At 46.8% G+C, this 22876-nt stretch overlaps 2 protein-coding genes and 1 long non-coding RNA gene across 6 annotated transcripts in view; 1 reads left to right on the forward strand and 2 right to left on the reverse strand.

The window, feature by feature from the left end:
* Nucleotides 1–22876, reverse strand: part of CIITA (class II major histocompatibility complex transactivator) — a 1021617-nt gene that overhangs the window by 870258 nt on the left and 128483 nt on the right. The gene's annotated exons all lie outside the window — the stretch shown is intronic.
* Nucleotides 1–22876, reverse strand: part of CLEC16A (C-type lectin domain containing 16A) — a 92484-nt gene that overhangs the window by 2194 nt on the left and 67414 nt on the right. Inside the window, exons 22-23 of one of the 3 annotated variants that reach the window (XR_014504904.1) lie at nt 13171–13311; nt 6060–6186 (exon numbers count right to left, since the gene is read on the reverse strand). Coding sequence is in view for 2 of the 3 variants with exons in the window: in XM_083413365.1 (XP_083269491.1) it covers nt 6060–6182; nt 13171–13311 (264 nt within the window). In the remaining variant the exon portion in view is untranslated. The remainder of the gene's footprint in view (nt 1–6059; nt 6187–13170; nt 13312–22876) is intronic. The other 2 variants (XM_083413365.1, XM_083413366.1) reach the window with 2 other exon arrangements.
* Nucleotides 6200–11856, forward strand: LOC310664576. Its single transcript, XR_014504966.1, has 2 exons — nt 6200–9593; nt 9787–11856. It is a non-coding gene; the product is annotated as an uncharacterized lncRNA (long non-coding RNA).

Here is a 22876-nt window from a genome sequence, read left to right on the forward strand (position 1 = left end):
AGCAACAAAGAGGACCTCTGATTTGCAACTGTTATCTCTTTCCGTTTGCTGAGATCAGGAAAGGGGCACATCTAGGGGAGGCACCAGGTCCACCTACAGCAGACTTCCTCAACCTGGCACTCTCCAAATGGTTCAGGCTACAACTCCCGTCAACCCGTCAGCGCAGGCTGCTGGGAGTGGTAGCCCAAAACATCTGCAGGGTGCCAGGGCTGGGGGAAGGGTGACCTAAGGCGTCTCCCAGTGTTTCTCAAACTTAGGTCCCCAGCTGTTGTTGGACTACAAATCCCATCATTCCTGATTGCTGGTCCTGCTAGCTAGGGATGATGGGGGTTGTAGTCCAACAATAGCTGGGGACCTAAGTTTGAGAAACACTGTTAACTAGCTAGACATTTCTCGGTGGAAGACAATCTTACTTGGCTATGAGTGATCGCCAAAGAGGAAGACGAGCTCTCTCAACTGAGAATACAGCATGATAAGGATTTGCATTTGTAGGCAAGGTCTTACTATCTTTTGCTGACTTGTTTGCGGCATAATATTTTAATGCCTCCTGCTGCCTTGTGGTTATTTCTGTGATACTGTTATTGCTATCCTTACTGCCAGGCTTTCCTGCTTTCCTCTCTGAGAAGTTTAAAACTGTAATGCAGGTTTAGAAGGAAATAAAACTATGATGGGCTGTGAAGCTTTAACAGATTGTCCCTGCACAATCTCACTTTCGGTCCTCTTACGTTGGTTGGTACTGAAGATACTGTTCAGGGAGCAATCCCTGACCCCTGTGGGTGTCCACTGACAGAAGCAGCCCCCAATTCCAGGCACTGCTGGGTACAAGGACCCTTGGGCAGAAAGAGACAGATTTCAGGGACACAAGAGCAGCAACGGAGGCATGGATGGCTTTGTCCAGAATAAAGAAAGAAACTGGGTGAAAGAAGCCCTGGACAGGTGAGCTTTGACCAAAGAGGGAAATAGCTGCACCAAGCAATGCATTTTCAGTAGCTGTGTTTCCCTTAGTGCTTCTCTTTGTGTGACTGCTGCAGAACATCCCCAGCTTTTGTGACACCCAAGAGACAACTGCTCCAGGCCTTTTTTGTTCAGATGGGCACATAATCTCCTCTAAGTGCATCCTGCGACACTGCTGGCCTCTAAAAGAGCCGGGGACCCCACTGACCTCAGAAAGCACTCTCTTATCACGTCCCACAAAAATGTTTTTACCCTGCTGTTCTGAAAGCATCATTCACTTTCTTATTCTAAAAACTTATCCACTCTGTGTGCAATTTTAAAAAAAATCCTCATGGATATTCTCCAGCATTTTTAGTGCGATTTCCTCCTTGCACATTTTGGTGTGCGAGTCTGCCTCATACACTCATTTCTACCAAGCACGTCCCCCTGACAATAATGCATTTTGTACACTGTTTTCACTATCGTGTGCAATTTAATGGACATCTCACCCCAGCATATGCATTTTTGAATGCATTAGCTGGCTGGAGAACCACATTGCAAAATTCAGAGAAGCGCAAATTTCAAACGGTTGATAGTGCTTCGTTTGCATATTGTTTCAGGATGTCGGACTGGGCAAGTTGGCCGAATGCAAACCGACTCCAATGTCTCCCTTTCAGCACAAGGTATCTGCAGAACGACCCTCGAAGCAATGCAGTGAGTGGTGGACACAATGGATTTGGCATTCTCAAACGGAACTCTTGCTTGTGCAGAATTAACAGAAATCCTACAAAGAGGCAAGGGTGCTGCATAACTTAAAAAAACAACAACACTACAAAGCCAAAACCAGCAGTGGAAGAGGGAAGCTGAGAATTAAACTTGAGTGCAGTGGGGGAAATGAGAGGGCTGGGTGGAGTTGAAATGACAGACAGCAGTTCCTTTCATGGGTAAAGGGTTGGTTATGCTTATTTTCGCAGAAGAGGACTTCAAGCCAATGCATATTTTTAATGTCCGGGAAATATAACTTAATTTTTGCTTTGCTTGGCAGCCCCAAACCACGGCTCTGTAAGGAAAGGAAAAGAGACCAAAAGCTGCGAAGGAAATTGTGACACCCATTGCTCTTTCTCTCCCTCCCCAATCCTTCCCACATTTTTGGAGAGTAGATATGTAGCGGGGGGGGGGGTGTCCACCCGTTTAAGAAGGTTTTTTGTGTTTTGCTGCTTAAAGGCACAGGGCTTGTGCCAAAAAAGGAGGGAGAGGAAAAAAGGGCAGAGTTGCTTCAGCTCAGAGTGGGCGAGGGGGAGAAACCAACAACACCACCAGTGTTTCCTTGAATTCAAAAATGCAAATACAACGCAGACCAATTCAGTCTGTGCTGGCAAAAAAGTGGTGGGGACGCCTGATCGCAGAGGCTCAGAGGGAAGGATGCAACGGAAGATTGCAGATCGCAGGTCCTCTGAATGTCTACTCTCGAGCTTGGGATTCTGTACAGTCTGTTGGAGGTCGGGGGGGGGGGGTCCGCAAGAACAGGAGGGAGGGAGGAGTTATGTACACACAGAAGCAAGGGAGCTGGCCTAATGCAAACATGTGAAGGAAGTCAGCTGGGAGGGAGGGAGTAAAACTCCAGCCAGTTTTCAGTAATGGGGAGGTCGTTGGCAGAACATGGTTTTTTAATGTTTAAAATAACAATTACGTCAGGTTCCATCCCTGGAAAGGCTTCTCTCTCTGCCAATGAGAGCCAGCTGGAGTAGATCTTGCTAGGCTAGATGGGACAACGGTCTGGCCCATTGGAGCCAGTTCAATTCTCTTGGTAAGGGGAGTGGGAGAAGGAAATAACAATGAACGGAGAAGGGCTGCAGCCCAGCAGTACAACATCTCACATGCAGAATGTCTCAGGTTCAATCCTCGGCACTAGAAGAACCTCTTGAGAGCCACTGCTGGTCTGTGGACCATTGGCTTGACCTGGGAATAAGGCAGCTTTTGTGGCTTCTAATGCCCAAGGGGAAAAAATACTAGGAAGAATGGGAACTAGAATGAGGTGTTGTGAAACTGAGCCCACGCGAATTGTCAGTCCAGGCCCTGTCTCTGAAAGTGGATAGACACTAATAAGGAGACTAGGGTATGGCCAGTCTCTTCCCGGCTGCACAAATCTAGCTCCGAGTGCCTTCTGGCGGTTCCCTCACTGCAATACATGAAGTTATAGGGAACCAGGCAGAGGGTCTTCGGGGTAGTGGCACTCGCCCTTTGGAACGCCCTCCTGTCAGATGTCAAGGAAACAAGTACAGTGGTACCTCAGTTTACAAATATCTTGGAAGCTGAACGTTTTGGTTTTTGAACGCCGAAAACCCGGAAGTAATTGTTTCTGTTTTCAAATGGGCCTCAGAAGTCGAATGGCTTCCGCTGAGTCTCCCCCCCCCCCCCGCATTTTCTCCATTGAAATTGCAGGCCGTCCTTTGCGCCTCGGTTTTCGAACGTTTTAGAAGTTGAACAGTCTTCCAGAACGGATTCTGTTTGAAAACCAAGGTACCACTGTAACTATACAACCTCTAGAAGACATCTGAAGGCAGCGCTGTATAGGGAAATTTTTAATGTCTGTGTTTTTATATTTGTTGGAAGATGCCCAGAGTGGTTGGGGCAACCTAGTCAGATGGGCGGGGTATATTATTATTATTATTATTATTATTAACCGTTGCCTTCAAGCCTGGACTGTCCAGACTGTACAAGCAAGTTCATCTGTAGCATAGGGATTAGAAAGTCAGACTAGGACCCGGGAGACCAGGGTTCAAATCCCCACTCAGCCATGAAGCTCACTGGGTGACCTCGGGCCAGTCACAGTGGGGATAAAATGGGGAGAATCGTGTATGCCACCTTGAGCTCCTTGGAGTAAATGTGGGGCAGAAATGTAACAATGAATAAATGAATAATAATAAAACATTTAGGGCCTGCAATGAAGCAGCACGGGAAGAAAGGGCCCCAGGATCCTGTGCCCCAGGATCACCTATAATATTACAAGAGATTCTGGGCACAACTCCCAGCTGCACTATGGACCTTAGGATAGGCAAGGACATCACAGAATGTGTATGAGAAGCAAAGAGGTCTTTTCTAGCTTCTTGCCCAAGGGCTTGTGTAAGAACATGTACCTCAGCCAACAGTCTCTTAAAAATCACCACGCACAGTTCAGTGTTGGGTGTGGATCAGCCTTCCCGAAACTGGTGCCATTCAGGTTTTGTGGGATGACAATTCCCATAAGCTATGGAATGCCCAATGGTCAGGTATGATGTGGGGAGTGATCCAATAAAAACTGGAGGGCACCAGATTGGGGGGGGGGGGCTGGAGAAGATGGGTTACTGCTGAGACAGCTTTGACAGGTTTCTTTCTTTTGCACTACTGGAATCTGTACCCGCTGGGACCATGCTAGTCTCTGCTGTCCGATATGCCGGCAAGCCGAGAGACATTGAGTAATTAATGAGCACAATCTCTATAGCACTTCTCAGTTGGGCTATGAGGATTAATTGACTGATCAATGCTATCGACTGAAGCTTTCCCTGTAAAGTAAAATTCACCCTTCAAATTGCCGCAATTCAAAGAGAGCCGAAGATGCAGGCCGGGGAATCTTTGGCTGTCATTCCTCAATGCAGCAGGCTATATAGTCACAACAGCCTTCTTCTTCCCTAGAATTATGGGATAGAATTGGACGAGCTCTGCTGCAAAGTAGGACTGATGGTGGTGGGTGGCATAATCCAAGGGACATCTAGCTTTTCACGGCCATGCAAGGTCTGCAAGTGGCCTGATGGAGATTTGCAAGATGTGTGTGGCTCACTGTCAGTCTTCACATGTCAAAAATGTACGCAGAAGGAGGCTTCTTATCTGCCTTCATCCATTCGAAACATAAAGAAGAGGCATGGGGTGGAGAAAATCAAGTCAGAATGGAAAGGGAGACCTTTTGGGTTAATTTCTACACCTGAATGTTTGTGCGGAAAGTACTTTTCTGTCCCGAAATGCTTGTCCTTACTTGCTTTGACTTTGGTGTAAAGAGAAATGCCCCTGAAAGCTAAATAAATGAAGTCCCTGCCACTGCCACCAGAGTTTGGACCAAACAGCACCCGAATGGCAAGATGAACTAGACAAATTAAAGAGTTTGGAGAGGGATAGGAAAGCTGTCGCCCTTCAGATGTTGCTGGACTCAGTTCCAGTCAATGTGGCCAATCGTCAGGGGTGATGGGAGTTGTAGTCTAGCAACTTCAGAAGGGCCACGGTTTCCCCATGCCCTGAGATAGGCATTAAATGATCTGGGGAAATGGATGGGGGGTACCTCAAATTCTCATGAGAACCTAAGGAAGCTCCCCGCTTTGCAAGGAAAAGGCAAATCTCAAAATATACAGAAGCAAACTGATCATGGCCTCGAAGGACAATGGCTGCAAATAAAAGCAGGTAGCAAACAATATTGTAAGGAAGGGAGCCCAAAAGCGTCCAACACACAGAGAAAGCGGCAACACAGACTTTACACATTTAAAAAAAAATGAAAGGAAACACAAAACTCCAATTCCGTCATGCTGTGAACACAGCTTGCCTGAACCAATTCCTGCTAAAAGGTTCTGAGAACTAGGGTTCATTCTCACCTATCTGAACTGATGCTTGAAGCTATGGCAGGGGGGCAGAAATGCTCCCACCTGCATCCCTTGATCACCTGCTGTCAGGTGAGTTCCCAGTTGCCGAACGCTAAGCCGCCGACAGCTCAGGTGCCAGGTAAGAGCCTTATGCTACCCAAGAGCCAAAGGATACAGGAGTCTGGCATCTTGAACCTTGTGACCACCTTTTCCGGTGGACGCAACCCAGTGGGAGGAGCTGCTCTTTGTTTCAAGGAAGAAAGCAAGGGGGTGGCTGTGGGGTGAAGCCAGGCTGAACAACCAAGGTGCTCCCTTTCAGCGGAATTAGCCAGGAAGGGTGGAAAAGGCCTCTACGCACCCTGGATGTGAAATACTGCACTGTGAACAGCAGCTGGCTGTTTCTGCATGCGTGGAAGAGGATCGCAGCAACGCTCCCTTGGCCGGGTAATCTCTTTTTGGGGGAGGACGAGGGGAGTGAGAAGGGGAGCCATACACCACATACACATCCAAGGAGAAACCTGCCTGAAGGGATTTTGCAAGGACTGATGCTGCTGCAGCTGCTGCCGGAAGGCCTAAACCCAGTGTCCACCGTGACTGTCAGCCTCCGAGAGACTGAAGACCCGCCGCCGTCCTTTCCTGCCAGGCCTAACTAGAGGAAAACACAGCAATAGATCACATGAAGCCATTAACAATTGGGTGGGTGGGGAGAGGGCATGGGGTGGGGACTCACAGAGACGGGAAGGAAGAAGACATGTTATAGCAGCCTTCCCCAACCAGGTGCCTTCCAGAGGTTTCGGGCCACAAGGCCTGCCGGCCAGGATTTGCGGTCCAAAAGATCAGGAGGTGCCCCAGGGGGTTGCAGGGAGGCTGTGTTAAGAATAAACATCAAAACGACCGTCACCAACACCACAAACATGCTCACAAACAGCTGGCATCCTGCGGTCTCGCTCCCTTCGGAAGCCCCGAGAGGCCGAGAAGAGGTCCGCCCGTTACCGAGTACACAAACCGCCCTCAAGAATGCCACGTGTTCAGGCTGGCTCGACTTAGGATTGCCAGGCGATGACAGCGGCTAAGCGCCAGGGAAGGAAACAGGAATGCTTTCGGGTTCAAAACGATGGGGAAGGGTGGGTGGGGGGGGAACCTCAACGACCCACTTAAAAAAGAGGCAAGAGCAATTTTTTACAGATTTCTCGTGGGTTAGCAATATTCCATCCCACTTAATGGTAATAAATTGCCGGAGGATGCTCCGTCTCCCCCAGAGCGAGCGATAAATTAGGATGTCAGATAAATCTACCCTTTCGAGAAAGGAAGCCTGTAAAATACAGCACTTGGATTACAGTCAAAGCTAAGTGCAGCACATTTTTTTTCTTTAAAAAAAAGAAAAAAAGAAGATCCAATGGGAAGCAATTTTTTTAAAAAAAAGAACGGGGAGGGAAGACAGACAGAACACCACGGAATTTTGCAAACACAGAAGATTTCCGGAAAAAACATCGTTTCGGTGGAACAAAGAGCAAGACAGAACAGCAGGTGCAACAAACATCGTCATGTGTGGGATTCAGCCATGATGGAAGATCCAGGGTCGTGTCGACGGAATGTGTTTCCTACAGAGGGTTGGAGCTCAGACTCGAAGAACAACACAGGACATGGGAGTGGAGTCAAATTTGTGTGTTCTAAGCAGCAGCAGCCTTACCCAACCACACTAGAAACTCTTCCGTAAGCCGAGGGAGACCGGCAATGGCAGACTGCAATATGGCAGCCCCACACGCCTAAAGTGTCTGTCTAGCACTTGGGAGACTCAGTAGCGTATTATGTATACAGAGATAAAGTGCCAATAGCGGTGACAGTCATCATAAGAACGTTAAGAAGAGCTCGCCCGGATCAGGTCAATGGCTCATCTAATCCTGCTCTCAGTGTGGCCAGCCAGATGCCTACGCGAAACTCGCAACAAGGACCCCAGCACATTCTGATAGCCACTGACTAAACTTTACTTTCTCGGATGGGGATGACCCACCTCTGGGTCTGTGCTCTGATAAGCCCTGCCTGGCTTGACTACTGCAATGAACTCTACAGAGGGCTTCCCTTGAAGGCGGCCTGGAAGCTGCAGCCGGTGCAGGGCACTGCTGCCTGTTTGTGGTTTAGGGGAAGTAAGATGGGATCACATTACAGCAATCCTGGAAGCACTGTGCTGGCTGTCAGTGACTGGGTCCTATTCAAGGCGCTGGTGGAATCCAAACTGCTGAATGACTGCCTCTCTCACGGCATGCCTGGGCAGTGAGTTCTGCCAGTGAGGCCCTTGTTTGTGGTGCCCTTGGTGAATGGGACTCTGGTAGGGGAGTGGGCGAAGCGGGGCCTTCTTTGTGGCAGCACCGTGGCTAGGGAACTCCCTCGTTGTTGTGATCAGATTGCCTGGCACATTATTCTCATTCCGGGGCCAGCTTAATACTTACTTTCTCCAGCTTTTGCAGCATATCAGAATATAGAACATTGCTTTATACCAAAGTCAGACCCATTGGTCCATCTAGATCAGTACTGTCTACACTGCCTGGCAGCTAGCCTCCAGGGTTTCAGACGGGGTTTTTCCTAGTGGTGCCAGGAGATGCCACAGATGGAACCTGAGACCTCTGGCGTAAAAGGCAGGTGCTCTACCAGTGGGCTACAAGGCAGTCTACTGCTGAATTGCATATCGGAATTGTCATCTATCCGAGGGTCATCTATCCACACTGTGGTTTACCTTGGTTTTAACATTGCATTTTATTGTTAACTATCCTGGGGTGGACTAGAAAAAGAAATGAAATCACAACAATATTAATTATAGGCAATACTGATCAAGATGATGGTTTGTCTTAACCAGAAACGACGTGGGAGGGGATCTAAGTAGATACGATTGTTTAAAATTATCTTTCCCCCCCAAATTTATTACCTGTCTCTCCTCTCCAAAGGCAGCCTAAGTCAGCTCACAATAATATCACATTAAAACAACACTAAGCGTATTGTGGAGAGCAGTTAAAACCAGCAGTATACAAACTTTATAAAACCCACCCTGGGACCATATGGTAAATTGTAGATTAAAAACAACAACTAATAAATTAGTAACAGCCTAAAGCCTAGACAATCTTTTTTTAAAGTCTTCATTCTCAGGGCACTTCAGAATTTCGGTGGGTTGCTGGGATTTGAGCTTACTATGTTGCAGCAAGGTGGCAGAGGGTGGCGTGTTTCTCCCCCCCCCCCTTTCCAGGAAACATTTTCCCAACACTCTGCCACCTCCCCAGGTTGCCTGAAAAAAGTATTGTGGAAGGAGTTTCCTTCTGGAAATATTCTCCAGGAGCAGAGACCACTCAGTGAGATGGAGGTAAGAAAAGGCACTCTCAAGCACCCTTCAGCCACCTCAAAAGGCAGGCGAGCGTGATATAAACCAGGCACACACACCCTTCAGAATTTCACCAATTTCTTTATCTCCCCTTTGACATGTTTTGCAATGCAATTTCTTTTCTCATGGCTGAGAAATTTTCAGCAGAGCTCTGATATGATCCTCTCCCTCTGTGCCTTTTCAGTCCAGAATTCTCATCTCATGTGCCCCAGGGCAGAGGTTCTCAAAGAGTGTGGCAGGAAGATTCAAGGGCGATCAAAGAAACATTTAAACATTTCAGTGCAGTATGGTATGGTATCCAAACAATTTGGATATACAACCAGACACAGTATTCAAGAGTGCTGGCTATTCTTCCTGCAGTTCTCCAAGACATGCTGTTGTGAACAGGGTTTTTCAATATGAAAGGTCAGAGAAGAGACAGGCCTCTTTGTGTTGATGAGGAGACGAGAGCTTGTTTGTCTCAAATTAAACCTAATATAAACGAGATTACCCAGCAAAAGCAAGCTCATGCATCTCACTGAGTTTATATGCATACTTAAGGTACATATGTAAGAGGCCCATTTATAATTATATTTTGGGAATGATCCATGTTCTTCTGTAGCTGCATTGTTTTAAACTTTATGGACGTCCCACAATCATACTATAAGGTAGTCGTGTTCTGTGTTATAAATCAAGCACCGCTAGTTGTTGTTTCTTTTCATTTTCCGATGTATTCCTTATAAATAAAAAAATCAGCCTGGTGCAAGCAAGTTTTTATTCTGAAAGTGTGGCTCGGGGGGGGGGGGGGTTTGAGAACCACTACCCTAGGGACTGCATTGTTCAGAAGCGGCGGGGCTCAGAAGCAAGACAGGCGACCTGGGCATTCCAGACGCGGGCAGAAAGCGAAGTTTCAGACAACACCCCAAACATGACATTGTACAACTCTCTCAGCCTTCCTCTGTGCTGTCCCTTTTAAACAGGCAAGAAGCTTAGAAGAAAACCACATGCATTTTAAAGGGTTTGTGTGTGTGTGTGTGTGTGTGTGTGTGTAAAATGCCCTGTGAAGTTCCTCAAACACCAACTTTTCACCCTAAAAGAAGAAGGAAAAACAGCGCCCTGGCTCTTTCCTGAGCTCCTTATCTGAATCATGGATGCAAGCTATGGATAACACTTACAGCATGTTACCCCAAAAGGTCAAAGGAAGGAAGGCATGAAGGCAGGAAGATATTGCTGGACTGATGAAACAAAGAATGCAACTAATTTGAACATTTTAGCAACAGTTCTTTGGCGTCTATTGCGCAGGATGAGCTGGGAGGATTCTGGAGGACAATGCTTCTGGTGAAAGGTGGAAAGGTGAGGGGTCAAATTTAGGGTAGAAGAGCTCTTAGTAAGCTTTGGGATGACGTAAGAACCCGTCAGAATTACTGCAGGCTGCTTATTTAATGAGTTGGGCAAGCTCCCGACTGCCGTCAGAAGTAACGCGAAAGCTTTATCTCATCTGTGCCTTTTGCATGAGGCACAGTCAATGACAGTGCTGTGGACAAAGGGAAGGAAGGATTGCTTAACCCACAGGCAAAGCCATTTCACTAATTTAGCAACCAAGGGACTGCACAGCGGCTCCCAGATTGTGAAATGCGTTGATGGCAAAAGTAGTTTGGGGAACGTGCTTTGATCTGAATGAAAGTGCTCGTAAAAACACACACACACACACCTGTTTAAGGTTTGCAGCTGGCATCCTTGCACTGAGAAGGGACTTTCCTCACTTCCCAAGACAAAAGCTTCTAAAGTTAGCTAACATCACTGGTTGCTTCCAGAGTTGGCAAGGCTCATTTAATGACAACAAGAAATGGAGTCCTTAGTGTGCCTTCTGTTCCAGCTTTTAAACACCTGCTGAAAACCTTACAGGCTTATTATGCAGCCAATGAAGAATGCATCTTTCCACAATGGTTAGCTGATTTCTGACTGTAACTTTTAAATATTCTCTATCATATTGTTTATGTGTTATTTAAAAGTTTCAATTGTTATGAATAGCGGTAGATAAATATTTGTATAAAGAAATAAATAAGAAACAATTACTTCTGGAGAAGAAAAACCTTTGTTCCTAAAATAAATCAAAGCATTGATAAAGTAGAACTGTAACAGCCTTAATTTCATAGCACAAACCGTGCTTCTCAGCTCCATGGGTTTTATTCCCCCTCTCTAATACAGCAGTCTGCTTTCAACCAGCTTTTGTAATATTAAAGGGTGCATTGCTGCCTTCAGCATTAGTTTAGGTTCCAGGTGATTAGAGCAGAACCAGATTTCACATTTTTAAGTGAAACTGTGGAGGTGTGGCCACACTCTACAAATAAGGCCCCTTGCTTCTCAGTGGAACAGATAACAGAAGTTAATAAAAAATCCTGACATAATGAAATAAAATATAGTCGAGATGAAAGTTGCCACGATGCAGCCAAGGGGCAGAGGGACACTAGATAGATACTGCGGATCAGTATTTGTGACCTGGAACCAAGAAGAAGAAGAAGAAACAGGTTGATTGTCTGAGCAGCTCATATCCATCACGGCAAGGGCCCAGCTTGGAAAGTTAACTCCTCGTCGTGAAGTGTGTGGTTTTCCAAGGAATACAAGTTCTTTAACAAAACCCTCCCTCAGAAGGCAGAGCTTTCAGTTCCCAATGATACTACACCTACTCCGCTTTTTAGGATTAAAACTGTTAGCCGCATGTTTAAAGACTGCTAATGTCACACAGAGCTGCCAGTAATTGCTGGAAATAGATTTTAACAAGGAGCAGCTGACTCCACTCCCATTTTGGGGCTTTAATTTAATTAAGACCCACACAACTAGGCTAAACATGTGGTGGAGCAAACACCCCACCGGCAGTCCAAATCAGTGCCGTCTATCAAGTGTGGGTGGGGAGAATAAAGCTGGGGTGGGAGGAGGAACTTATGCACAAAGGCAAAAGTATCTAGGGCTGGAGGGGAAAACACACAATCACCTCGTTCTTCTTCCTTGGAAACCTCTACAGAAGATCAATAGCCTGTCAGCAAATGCATTTGTATGAAGGCAGGCCAGCATTTGCTTTTAACAAGCCTGTACATTTCCAGAGTTTATGATAGCCATGAAATACAGGTGTGCTGAGTTTAAGGTCACTATGGCACAGACAAGCTGCCTGTGGAGGTTTTCTGCAAAAAAAAGAAAAAGTATCCCTGCAAAAGAAGTTACTCGTGGGAGGGGAAGAGAAGGAAAAAGGAGGAGAGTACAATTCAAAATTTATACAGCAGGACTTGCATCTAAGATCAGGCTGTTAAAACTACACACACAAAATGCAAAGGTTACCAGATATGAGGAATGAAGTAATATTTTGCAGTTGTTCCTGGTAGCCAACAACGTCCAATTCCTTAAAAAGCAAGGATGGGGAACCTGTGCCCCACCACAAGGTATTTTTGGACTTCATTAGCCCCAGCCAACATGAAACAATGGTCAGGGATGATGGGAGCTGCAGTTCAACATCATTTGGAGGGTTGTAGGTTCTCCATCCCTGAACTAGATCTAGGGTGGGCATCTTGTTTGGCACCATGAACATTCCTTAAAAGATGACCTTGAAATTTAGTTTTCACTCCCATACGCACACATTTAAATTTAGCAGTCAGATCATTTCAATGGAAATAAAGAACCAGGATATAAACACAAGTGCGAAAGGACAGAGAGATCCCTTTTTTTTTTTTTTGGCCAGCTTATTATTGCAGCAGGACTTAAATTTGAACCAGGAGTCCAACTTGTTCTCAGTGCCGAGGAATGTGTGAAATGACACACAGTGCCTTTACGCATGTGCAGAGCGCCTTTGTCTTACTACTGAGAAGCTGTGCCAGATCTTAAGTTATCTGGGATCGTAGGATTTTCAGTCAGGGGAGTGTGGATTCTGGAATGGTCTGAGCTCCAGCAGGCGAAGAAGTTAAGCATTAGCACAAAGCGTTTTAACGCAGGATCCTGCAGCAAGCAATATTGTTGTCTCATACAATTTGAACCAAGGGAGTGATGCGGAATGGTCTGCCAAGCTCATCCACCTGCCTGAAGCCACAACTGGGAAAAACAAAATCTCGGATAATCTGTCCCCCAGTTTTGCATGGACTCACCTGAACCCCCCCACCCTCGGGTACCCTTTCCAAAACAAGTTTAAAGAACAGGAGATAAAATATTAAGATTAGGAAGTCTCTTTAAAAACCCTGCAGGTGGGTTCAAGCAGAGTCTATAAAACAGCCTACAGGAGCTAAGAGCAAGAGGCTTCAATACCTGACGGGCTCTGGACCATGGAAGGAATCGATGTGGAGCTGGTGGCAGAGTCACAGCGCCCGGTGCTCCCGCTGGACGAAGGGGATGGAGATGAAAGCGGCGAGGGGTTGTGCTGGTTGATGCACTGGGCGACGGCGAAACCTGCAAGGGAGGGAAAGTAAGAGCTTACACAGAGGGAAGCTGGCCAGAAATGCAAAAGCACTTCCTCACAGAAGGACAGGGACAATGGACGTGTTGTGGACAGGTGCCATCAGCTGGAAGGAGAAAAACTAAGTTACACTGGCCAACAGGAACAAGAGAAAGCCATGAAATGTTGCATGAGGTTCAGTGCTTTGTTATGTAAATTAAGGGACACATCTGAAGAGCCCAGTGGTCCATCTAGTGTCATCATCCTGCTCCCTGCAGTGGATAACCAAAGGCCTCTCGGACGCCCGGAAGCAGTTCAGGGAAGGAAAGAGAATACCCCCTGTTGTACGCATTCACTGGGCCCTTGGACATAGTGGTTTCATTCAGGAGCCCTGCAGCTTGAGCAGACCAAAAAGTTCCAGAACCCTGTTGCCTGTACTGGTCAACCAGGTGCCTCTAGGAAGGGCTTGAGGCTAACACACCTCTCCTGCCATTGCTCTCCAGCAACTGGTAGCCAAGAGGCAGACTGTCCCTAAGCCTGGAGGTTCTACAGAGAAGTCACAATTAACAAATGTGGAGAGACTCTTCCTCCATGAAATGAATCTAATCTACTACAGAAATGGGAAAAGAATGATTTTCGCTGAGAAGAGAATGAAAGCTCATAACACTGATTTAGTACATCGGGGTTTTTTCTCCCTCCAGGAAAAACCTTTCCGTATCACCATCTGACACGGAACCCTCTACATTTTGCGGAAGACGGAGACATACCCCATTCACTCGTGCTTCCCGTCTCTTATCTCCAAAGGGCTCTCACTAGCCCTGCAGCGTAGACTAGTTCATGAAACACAATGCTCCCTACCTCTCATGAACAGAGAGGAAAACAGGGAGCTACCTGACCCTGAGCCGGACCATTTCTCCAGAGCTTCAGGCAGGGAATCTTCACCAGCCCTACCTGGAGATGCTGAGGGTTGAACGGACACCTGTATGCAAAGCAGATGCTCTCTCCTACCCACTGTGCTACAGTTCCCTTCCTCCACAGAAGCAAAGCCACAGATATTGTAAATCCCATTTCCTACGGCACTTCAAGCTATTGTTCTGCCTTCTTAACCTCCTCCACAAAAGCAAAGAGGGATGTCTGGATCAGCAGAAACGCCCCTCCCCTTGCTGAGAAAGGGGAAAGGTGCCACAGATTTATTGGATTTCAAAGTAATTTTATTTATTTATTGTTTATTCAACTGATATCCTGCCCTTCCTCCCAGAGGAGCCCAGGGAGGCGAGGGGCAAACGCTTTAATCACAAAACACTTTTAAAAAGGATTCTAAAAGCAGTTAGAATCATTCTCTGAGCCAGTGATCTCAGGGTTGCCAGGAACAGTGTCCTTCAGTCATCAAACGCCTGAATAAACAGTACTTGCAGCTTATTTAAGTTTGTGACTCCCCATTTTATTTTCCTCGAATAAACTTGTTGATCCCGTTAAACAGGAAAATGAAGAGTGATAAATGGAAACAGCGCCGAAAGAACCCATTATGCAGATTGACATGAGAAAATTTCCAAGAATTCCAGGATTCCCTTGAGCAGAGCTTGAAAAGACTCTGGGAGCTGCCTGGTTCTTTCCCAAACTACAGCCTTCAATTGAAGCAAGTGGAAGCTCCCATTCTTGGGTACGAAAGCTGCTCATTCATCCCTGAGCCTACCAACCAGGAAGAGGTACAAGCAAACAGAAGGAATGCCCAAAGGTTGGAGTTGGGCAGCCTAGCTGTGAAACCTCAGTGGCTGCCACATTTAAATCCATTCCACACATTACACAGCAGTAAAGCCTGGCTCACCCACCAGCATATCCTTGACAGGGGACGCCAGTCAATCGTGTGTGAAAACAGATGTAAGCTGCATTCACACTTTTATGTTTCTTTAGGTGTACACTTGAGGCGCATCCTTTTAGCAACATGACCTTTTTCATTTTCCTTTTTTAAAAAAGTGAGAGGTGGCCCTTTAAGAAACAGTGCCACCCCTGCCACTTAACACTGAATGGAGGCGGGGGGGGGGGGATGAAGGAAATTTATTTTAACAAAGCGCATTTCACTTTATGAAATGAGAGAACTATATATGCCAACTCAGCTCCTTGGGTCCCTGGGGCTATAGGATATGAAAGCAACCAGTGTGGTGTAGCTGCTAAGAGCGGTGGACTCGTAATCTGGTGAACCGGGTTCGCTTCCCGGCTCCTCCACATGCAGCTGCTGGGTGACCTTGGCCTAGTCACACTTCTCTGAAGTCTCTCAGCCTCACTCACCTCACAGGGTGTTTGTTGTGGGGGAGGAAGGGAAAAGGAGATTGTTAGCCACTTTGAGACTCCTTAGGGTAGTGAAAGGCGGGATATCTAGTCCAAACTCTTCATCTTCCTCATCATCATCCAGTGCTCTGCTGGACTCCCAAATTGACACCTGTTCAGTTGGGGAAGTTTCCAACCCTGCATTGTGCCTCCCAACTGTGGCTAGTTGTGGGAGCTCCCAAAATGCACTCCGAATATCTTGGCAGCCCAGAGCTCTGCATGAAGGCCCCAGATTCCATTCAGGGAACTCAGGTTGAAAAGGATGAGGAGCAGCTGGTGATGGAAAACGTGGCCTCCCTCTGCCTGCGACCCTGTAGAAACTGGGCTGAATAAACTGAGAGTCTAGACTTGGTGTAAGATAATGTTTTGCTTCATTGGCACCCCTAGTGACCTCCAGCATTCACTAGGACCAGTGTTTCACCAAAATAGCCTATGCAGGTGCTGGCTATTCCATTCAGGCAAATGGGGGACAGCCCCACCATCCTTAGCAAGTCCCCGCCTTCCAGCTTCCTCCTCTTTCATACCCATGTATATAGAACTCAGCAGGGAGGAGGAGGATGGGGCCAGAACTAGAATGAGCTGGCTTTGTCTGCCATCGGCTCTGGTGCCACCTACTGTTGGGCTCCCACCTCCCGGTCCCAATAGGCACCAGCACCCACTGGGGACCTACAGCAGAGGAGGGGAACATTGTTAAGACCAAGGGTCACGTTCCCTTATGGGCAGACTTCTGGGAGCTGCATGCCAGTGGTGAGAGGGGCTGAAGACAAAAGAGGGTGCAACTAGATGCAAAGGTGAGTGCAGCAACAGAAGCGGTTCTTGCACCGTGGATTGCATTCCAGCCATGGAAAACACAGGCCCTCTCTGTCCTCCATCCAGGTAAGGAAGAGGCATTATCACAATTAAAGGATGCATTCCCACAGGCAAACACAGTCCAGGGGAGCAGGGCCAGGAAGGGGCATGGCCCAGGGAGAGAGGAATGCGATCCTTGCAGGGCCACATTCAGCCCCTAGCCTGCCCCTTGCTTATGGCTAAATACAATAAAAAACGATTTGCCTCCCTACAAGGCAGTGTTGTGCATTCAGGTAAGTTACAGGTGTAACTGAATGCAGCTTGCTGAACCCCCTGAAGAGTCCCAAAGGAATGACACAGGAGTAGCTTAACAATGATTAGCTGCCTGGAGCCAAAATGACCAGGAAACATGATGAGATGACCGAGCTTGTGCAACTCCTGTGATTCCAGAGAACAGCAGAGTACAGGACTCAGGTTCCTGGGAATGTCAGCTGCTGCTGCTGCTTTTTAAACTTGTTTGTAGGTCATAGGACTATGAACACATGCCTGAAAAGCACATGGGCAAGACTGCACTGGCTGGGGCTTATGGGAGTTATAGTTCCAAACATCTGGAGGGCACCAGGTCAGAGAAGGCTTCTACAAAGCATGCCAAGTTGCTACTTTCGTAAGAGGGGGTGGGTGGGGAGAAGAGGAGCACAACACACCTCATCCAGACTTGTGACTCAGTCTCCACTTCCTCCATAGCGTACAGCTGCTCTACGAGGAATCTGCGCCAAGGGATATCCCCCGTCCTTTGTAGACTGAGATGCAGATGCCCTGCCAGCAACATAGGCATAAACTGTAAGGAAGTCCTTGCTCCGCTAGCTTTTGAATACTTCAACACCGGCTCTTTCAGGGACCACCGGGAGGTAGTGAGGAGAAGCAGGAGTCCGTTGGTTTACTGCCATCACACTCCCCGCCCCTCACTGCACTCTTCCTGGAGCCATTAACATAAGCGACAGAGTCGAGCAGCATTTTAGATTGCCAGCTCCTTACAGCAGGGACCTGCCCCCTTGCAGTCTGCAAAGCACCAAGTTCATTAATAGCAATAATGATAGCAACTAGGGTTGGCAGAATGGGAGAAGTGGACCAATCCGACCAACGGACACAATCCTGCGAAGCATTATATAAACGCCACACAGAAATGAACAAGCGGGTGGAAAGGATTAGATTTGCCGTCACAGCCAGCAAGATATCTTCAGCCAGTCAATTCAACCACTTGTGCCAGTGTGATGCCACTTTGGGTTTTAAAACGCACACACATAAGCTCATAGGAAGCTACCTTATACAATAAATTATTTTGACCCTTCACTTCCCACTTAGCCCCAGCAGTATCTTGCAGAATACATATGTTCAAGCTTTGCTAAGACTTCATTAGAGAGAAAAAAATCTGGCGGCTGCAAGGCAGCCAGCCATTGTGGCCATTCTTTGACATGCCCTTGTCACGCCAGTGGCCTAGGCAATAGAGCCAGGAACAAGTTTTAGGTCCTTCTTAAGAGCACTTCAATTCAATTTAGGAGAAGGTGTTTTCTTACTATGCATGGTATGGAGAAAAGTGCAGTGAAAAGGCTCTTCTCCCTCTTATAGAACTCTAGATCTCATGGATACCTGCTGAATGCTGGAACAATCGGGACAGACAAAAGAAAGTACCTCTTCACGGAGGATAAAACCATCAATGGGGGGATTGGGGAGAGTGCTATTAAACTCAGATTCTGCTCCTGGGCTTCCCAGAGGCAATGGCTGGCCCCCGTGCGAGCAGGATGCTAGGTGGGTCTTTGACCTGATCCAAGAGGCTCTCATGTTCTTAAGTATGCATAGCTAAAAGTAAAGCAGGGCTTTACAAGTTGGTAAATGCCAAACCTGCAAGCACGAACTGAGCATGGGAGATGCTAAAGCATGATCAAGAAGGTCACTCCATTCTGCTCCAGTGACTTCACATGAAAGGTTTCACGGCAGATGTTTTTAGATAAAAACCATGAGAAAACCAACCATTTCAGAGATCCAGACCCACACCACGTGTTTGGTGTTGCACAGAATATGATTGTTCAGAGATCACAAGAACTGCTTCCCTGATTCTCCGAATCCTGCCCAATCCCATCCAGGAATGCTTCACAATGAAGTGTCATAGCTCCAGGGTTGTGGACTAGGCAGACACTGGCGAATCTGCTCCCTATTAAGGCATTGTTTATTCATATATCAACAATTTGCAAAAAAAAAAATGCTTTCTTTCTTTCTTTTTTATATATAAAAAAGCCAAAACCATTGTAGAGGTATTAACTCAGAGGATATGCTCAATGGCGCCTGGTGGTTTACGAAAGCCAACCCAGACTCTAAACTATCCCAGATTGGAATAAACTTTGCGGTGCAGTTATAGACAGTGGCGCTTGTTCTTTTTCTTAAGAAAATATGTATTTGTTTTTGGGTATGGTCTGAATCCCAGAACTCACAACAAATGGGCTGAAAAAAGGAGCTGAGAAAAGGAGCTTTAAAAGACCACATAATTGGGTAGGGTGGGGGAGAGGAAGAGGAATCAGTTGCAATTAAATACTTCCTTACTACTTCACTTTACATATTCTGAAATGGATTCAATTTCCAAGAGATTTTCAAAGGAACCACTCTTTGCCTGGTTTCACAGTTCTGCAAAAGTGCAAAACGCTCATCTACTGCAGGTCTGGCTGACCCAGAAAGCGACAAAAAGAGATGCAGGAGGGAAATTTTGTCCTTGGGCACGGCAGTGCTTGGTTCTGAATTGCACAAAAGCCTTCCTCATTTAGGATGAAGTCACAGCTAATTCTTATCTAAGAGGAAGCGACAAGCTCAGTATATATTTTATGGCGCCTCATTTCGCCTTGCATGTGATGTAATAACCAGCCAGGGGCTTTCCAAACATCTCTTGTTTCAAGAAAACCTACATACAAGCTGCATCTCAGTCAATACAGAACATCTCAATGAATGCCAAGTTTGGATGTTGGGAAAGGCAATAAAACAGAACACAATGTCAGAGAACAAGTGAGGATAACGTGAAGCTCACGAGCGTGTAGGTTCGATCTGTAGGCAGTCAAAGCTGGGAGGCAAGTGCCACCACCGCCAGCAGGAAGCAAAGGAGACGAAGGCCACACAGGAGGTGAGGGAAAAGGCTCAGTGAGCTTGCTAGGAAGTTGTTGGGGTTCAGCGTTTGCCTGCAAGGTGATGTTTTCAGGACCAACAATTCTCTCTCAGGGCAGCGGTGACCAACTTTTATAGGAAGTGTGTCAAATGCAAAAGTGCCACCTTGAAGGGCATCACAATGCAATTCTCTACAGTCAAGTCGCATCCATACAAATTTAACTGGTGCTTGGCTGCAGCTCTGTTCCAGATCAATTCCAGCCTTTTTCTTCTGCCTGCAACTCTCTCTGCTTACCTCCATCCCTCTTCTCTCCTCTTGTTGGTGGAGGAGTGAGGCAAGGCAGCAGAGACATAGGGAGGGCCTCCCCCCACCCCATGCCAGCTAGTAGCCAGGTGTTTGTTTTTTTTAAGTCATTTGGGGGTATATGCGACTTTTGCAAACATGAGCTGCCTCTGGAATGTTACCCCTGAACGTGATGCAACTGGACTGCAGTCTAATGATCTGGGCGGGCAGGCATACGTATGGGAATTGGCTCTACGCCACAGCCAGGCGGAGTGCCATAGTGATGCCACACACGTTTTCCAGCCTCTGCCACCCATGATTTACAACAGCCTTCCCAACCTGGTGCCCTCCATATGTTTTGGTCTACAACGCCCATCTTCCCAGAGGACAGGTCGCACTGGGGCTGATGGGAGCTGTAGCATCTGAGAGGACAGCAGCTTGGGGAAGGCTTGTTTATGAGTCTTAATAAAAAGAGTTTGAAGAAGGTGGGGGCAGTTTAAAGCAATGCAGTGTTTGAGCACCCAGTTTATTCTTAAATACTCCTAGCCATATATTATTTTAAGATACTGACATCCTCCCCATGAAAATTTGGCACAAGAAACAGGATTACCTTCCCTTGACAAGTGCAGTAATCAATCCTTACTTTTTGTGGCCATGAGCTCCTCCTACATCTGACTGCGCATCCCCAGCTATGAGCCATAAAAGCAATAAAGCGATGGAGAAGAGCAAGACACATGAAATGCATGAAACTGAAAACGTCACCAGAAGGATCATGGGGGAGAGTTGTCTACTCTGACTGGCAGTGGCTCTTTGGGGCAAGGCAGGTAGGTGGGTTGTTCTAGGAGCAGGGGAGGGTCTCTCCCATGAACTGCTACCCGAGGCTCTTTTTTAAGCTAGGAAGCCCAAGACTGAGTCTGCAACCTTCTGCATGGGTGCTTTACCACTCAGCCAGAGGCATTTAGCCCACCACTTAAGCTGCCCAATACTTAGGGCACACAAGAATGGTTTGGGTCGCTTAATGATCTCACTAACTGGCAGTAGCTCCAGCAAAAGTTTTCCCACTCCACCCACCTGCTACTGGATCCTTTTAAAAAAGAAAGGATGGAAGAACAACTGGAGATGCCAGGGCTTGAAGCCCTTCTGCATGCAAAGGATTTGCTCTGCCACTGAGCTCTGACCCCTGTACAAATGTGCAAGGTGGCATCAGGTTCAAGGAAGAATGAGAAAGTAAATGGGAGGCCTTTCCGTATCGTAAGCACCCACTGACCCTGACCTAAGATTAGGAATCTTGGGAAATTCCGTCGCAAATGGAAACTCCCGCAATTTGTATGTTTGTGCAAGGTCAGAAATGGCAATCATGCAAGAAAATACAAGTGGCATTTGCTATTGTCGGGGCAGGGAGTTTAGTCTGCAAACTAAAATAAGTATGGTAAAATAATTATGGTAAATATTTATGTTACAGTAAGCCTGCAACTTACACGCATTTAACTTAGGTGCATTCAGGTTTATGTGCTGTTGAAGGGGAGGGGGAGGGGAAAAATACCATATTTTTTGGTCTATAAAATGCACCAGACCACAAGACGCACCTAGTTTTTGGAGGAGGAAAATAAGAAAAAAAATATTCTGAATCCCAGAAGCCAGAACAGTAAGAGGGATCACTACGCAGTGAAAGCAGCAATCCCTCTTGCTGTTCTGGCTTCTGGGATAGCTGCGCAGCCTGCATTCGCTCCATAAGACGCACACACATTTCCCCTTACTTTTTAGGAGGGAAAAAGTGAATGTAGAGGAAAAAAAATACGGTACTTCGGCAATCCCACCTGACATTAAATTCAATGTATTTTGACTATTCTTGATTTTTGCTTTATGTTACCCTGCGTAATTGCATGCTTATTTTCGGCATGCAATTTTTGCAGTTTTTGACATGTCTGTTCCACTGAAATGCATCAAAATTAAATATGTAAATCCTTGCATAGCGAGACAAACGACGTAGGTTTTGGTGGAAGCAGAACAGAAATAGCAATGAACCGAGGAAGAAGACAGGACAGACATTGCTGCTGCCTTACAACCCTGCACAAGACAACAGGCATCTCTGGAGAAATTAGAACTCTGTAAGAACAAGTGGGGAAACCACAGGGTCCATCTTGCCCAGTATTGTCTGCACTGACTGGCAGAGGCCCTCCCCCAGCCCCATCTGGAAGACGACCCTCCCTAGATTTAAGATCCTCAATCCTTATTACGAGTGAGTTGTGACTGAAGAAGGGGGTATTTCAGAAATGATGGGTCAATGGAAACTTTGCCATCATTACTTGAAGAGAGATGCAAAATCTATTATTATTATTTTATTTAAAAATATTGGCAACAGGAAACAGCACCTGGGCCTGCCAGAAAATACCATCCTTTTAAAAACCACAGTTTCTCTGAAGCAGTCAAGCAAACATGTAGTTTAGGAAGACCTTGGGAGCACAAAAAGCATCAGTGTACATTAGTTCACGGTGGCTGACAGAAAGATAGATATGGGTCGATATGGGGGAAATCACCATGTTGCTTCAAGAGGCCACGAGATCAGGTGGAGCAGGCTGGTGGCTGGAAAGAAGAGTAGATTAAATCATCATCATCAGACAACTGAAGAACGCCAAATATGCTCAGAGGTAAGCCTAAAAATGCTATACTGCCAGAGTCACGGGAAGAGGCTGTTCTGCTTCTCCCTCGCTTGAGGCTATTGAGAATCTGTTTTGGACACAGAAGCAGAGCTTGACTAAGGGAGAACAAGGCAGGTTTGCTAAATGATAAGTCTACTCAAGTTACTCGCCCACAAACTGCCCCAAGCTCTCCTGCCCACACTTAACTGGTTGCCAGTTCAAGGTGCTCACAGTGACGAACCTCTTCGCCCTGGCTCCTGATATTTGGAATCATAGAATTGTAGAGTTGGAAGGGACCCGGAGGATCATCATCTAGTCCAACTCTCTGTGATGCAGGAATATGCAGCTGTCTCGTACAGGGATCAAAACTGCAGCCTTGGCGTTATCTGCACCACGCTC

This window comes from Podarcis tiliguerta, assembly GCF_965153285.1.
Source record: "Podarcis tiliguerta genome assembly, chromosome: 14".
NCBI classification, from domain to species: Eukaryota; Metazoa; Chordata; class Lepidosauria; order Squamata; family Lacertidae; genus Podarcis; species Podarcis tiliguerta.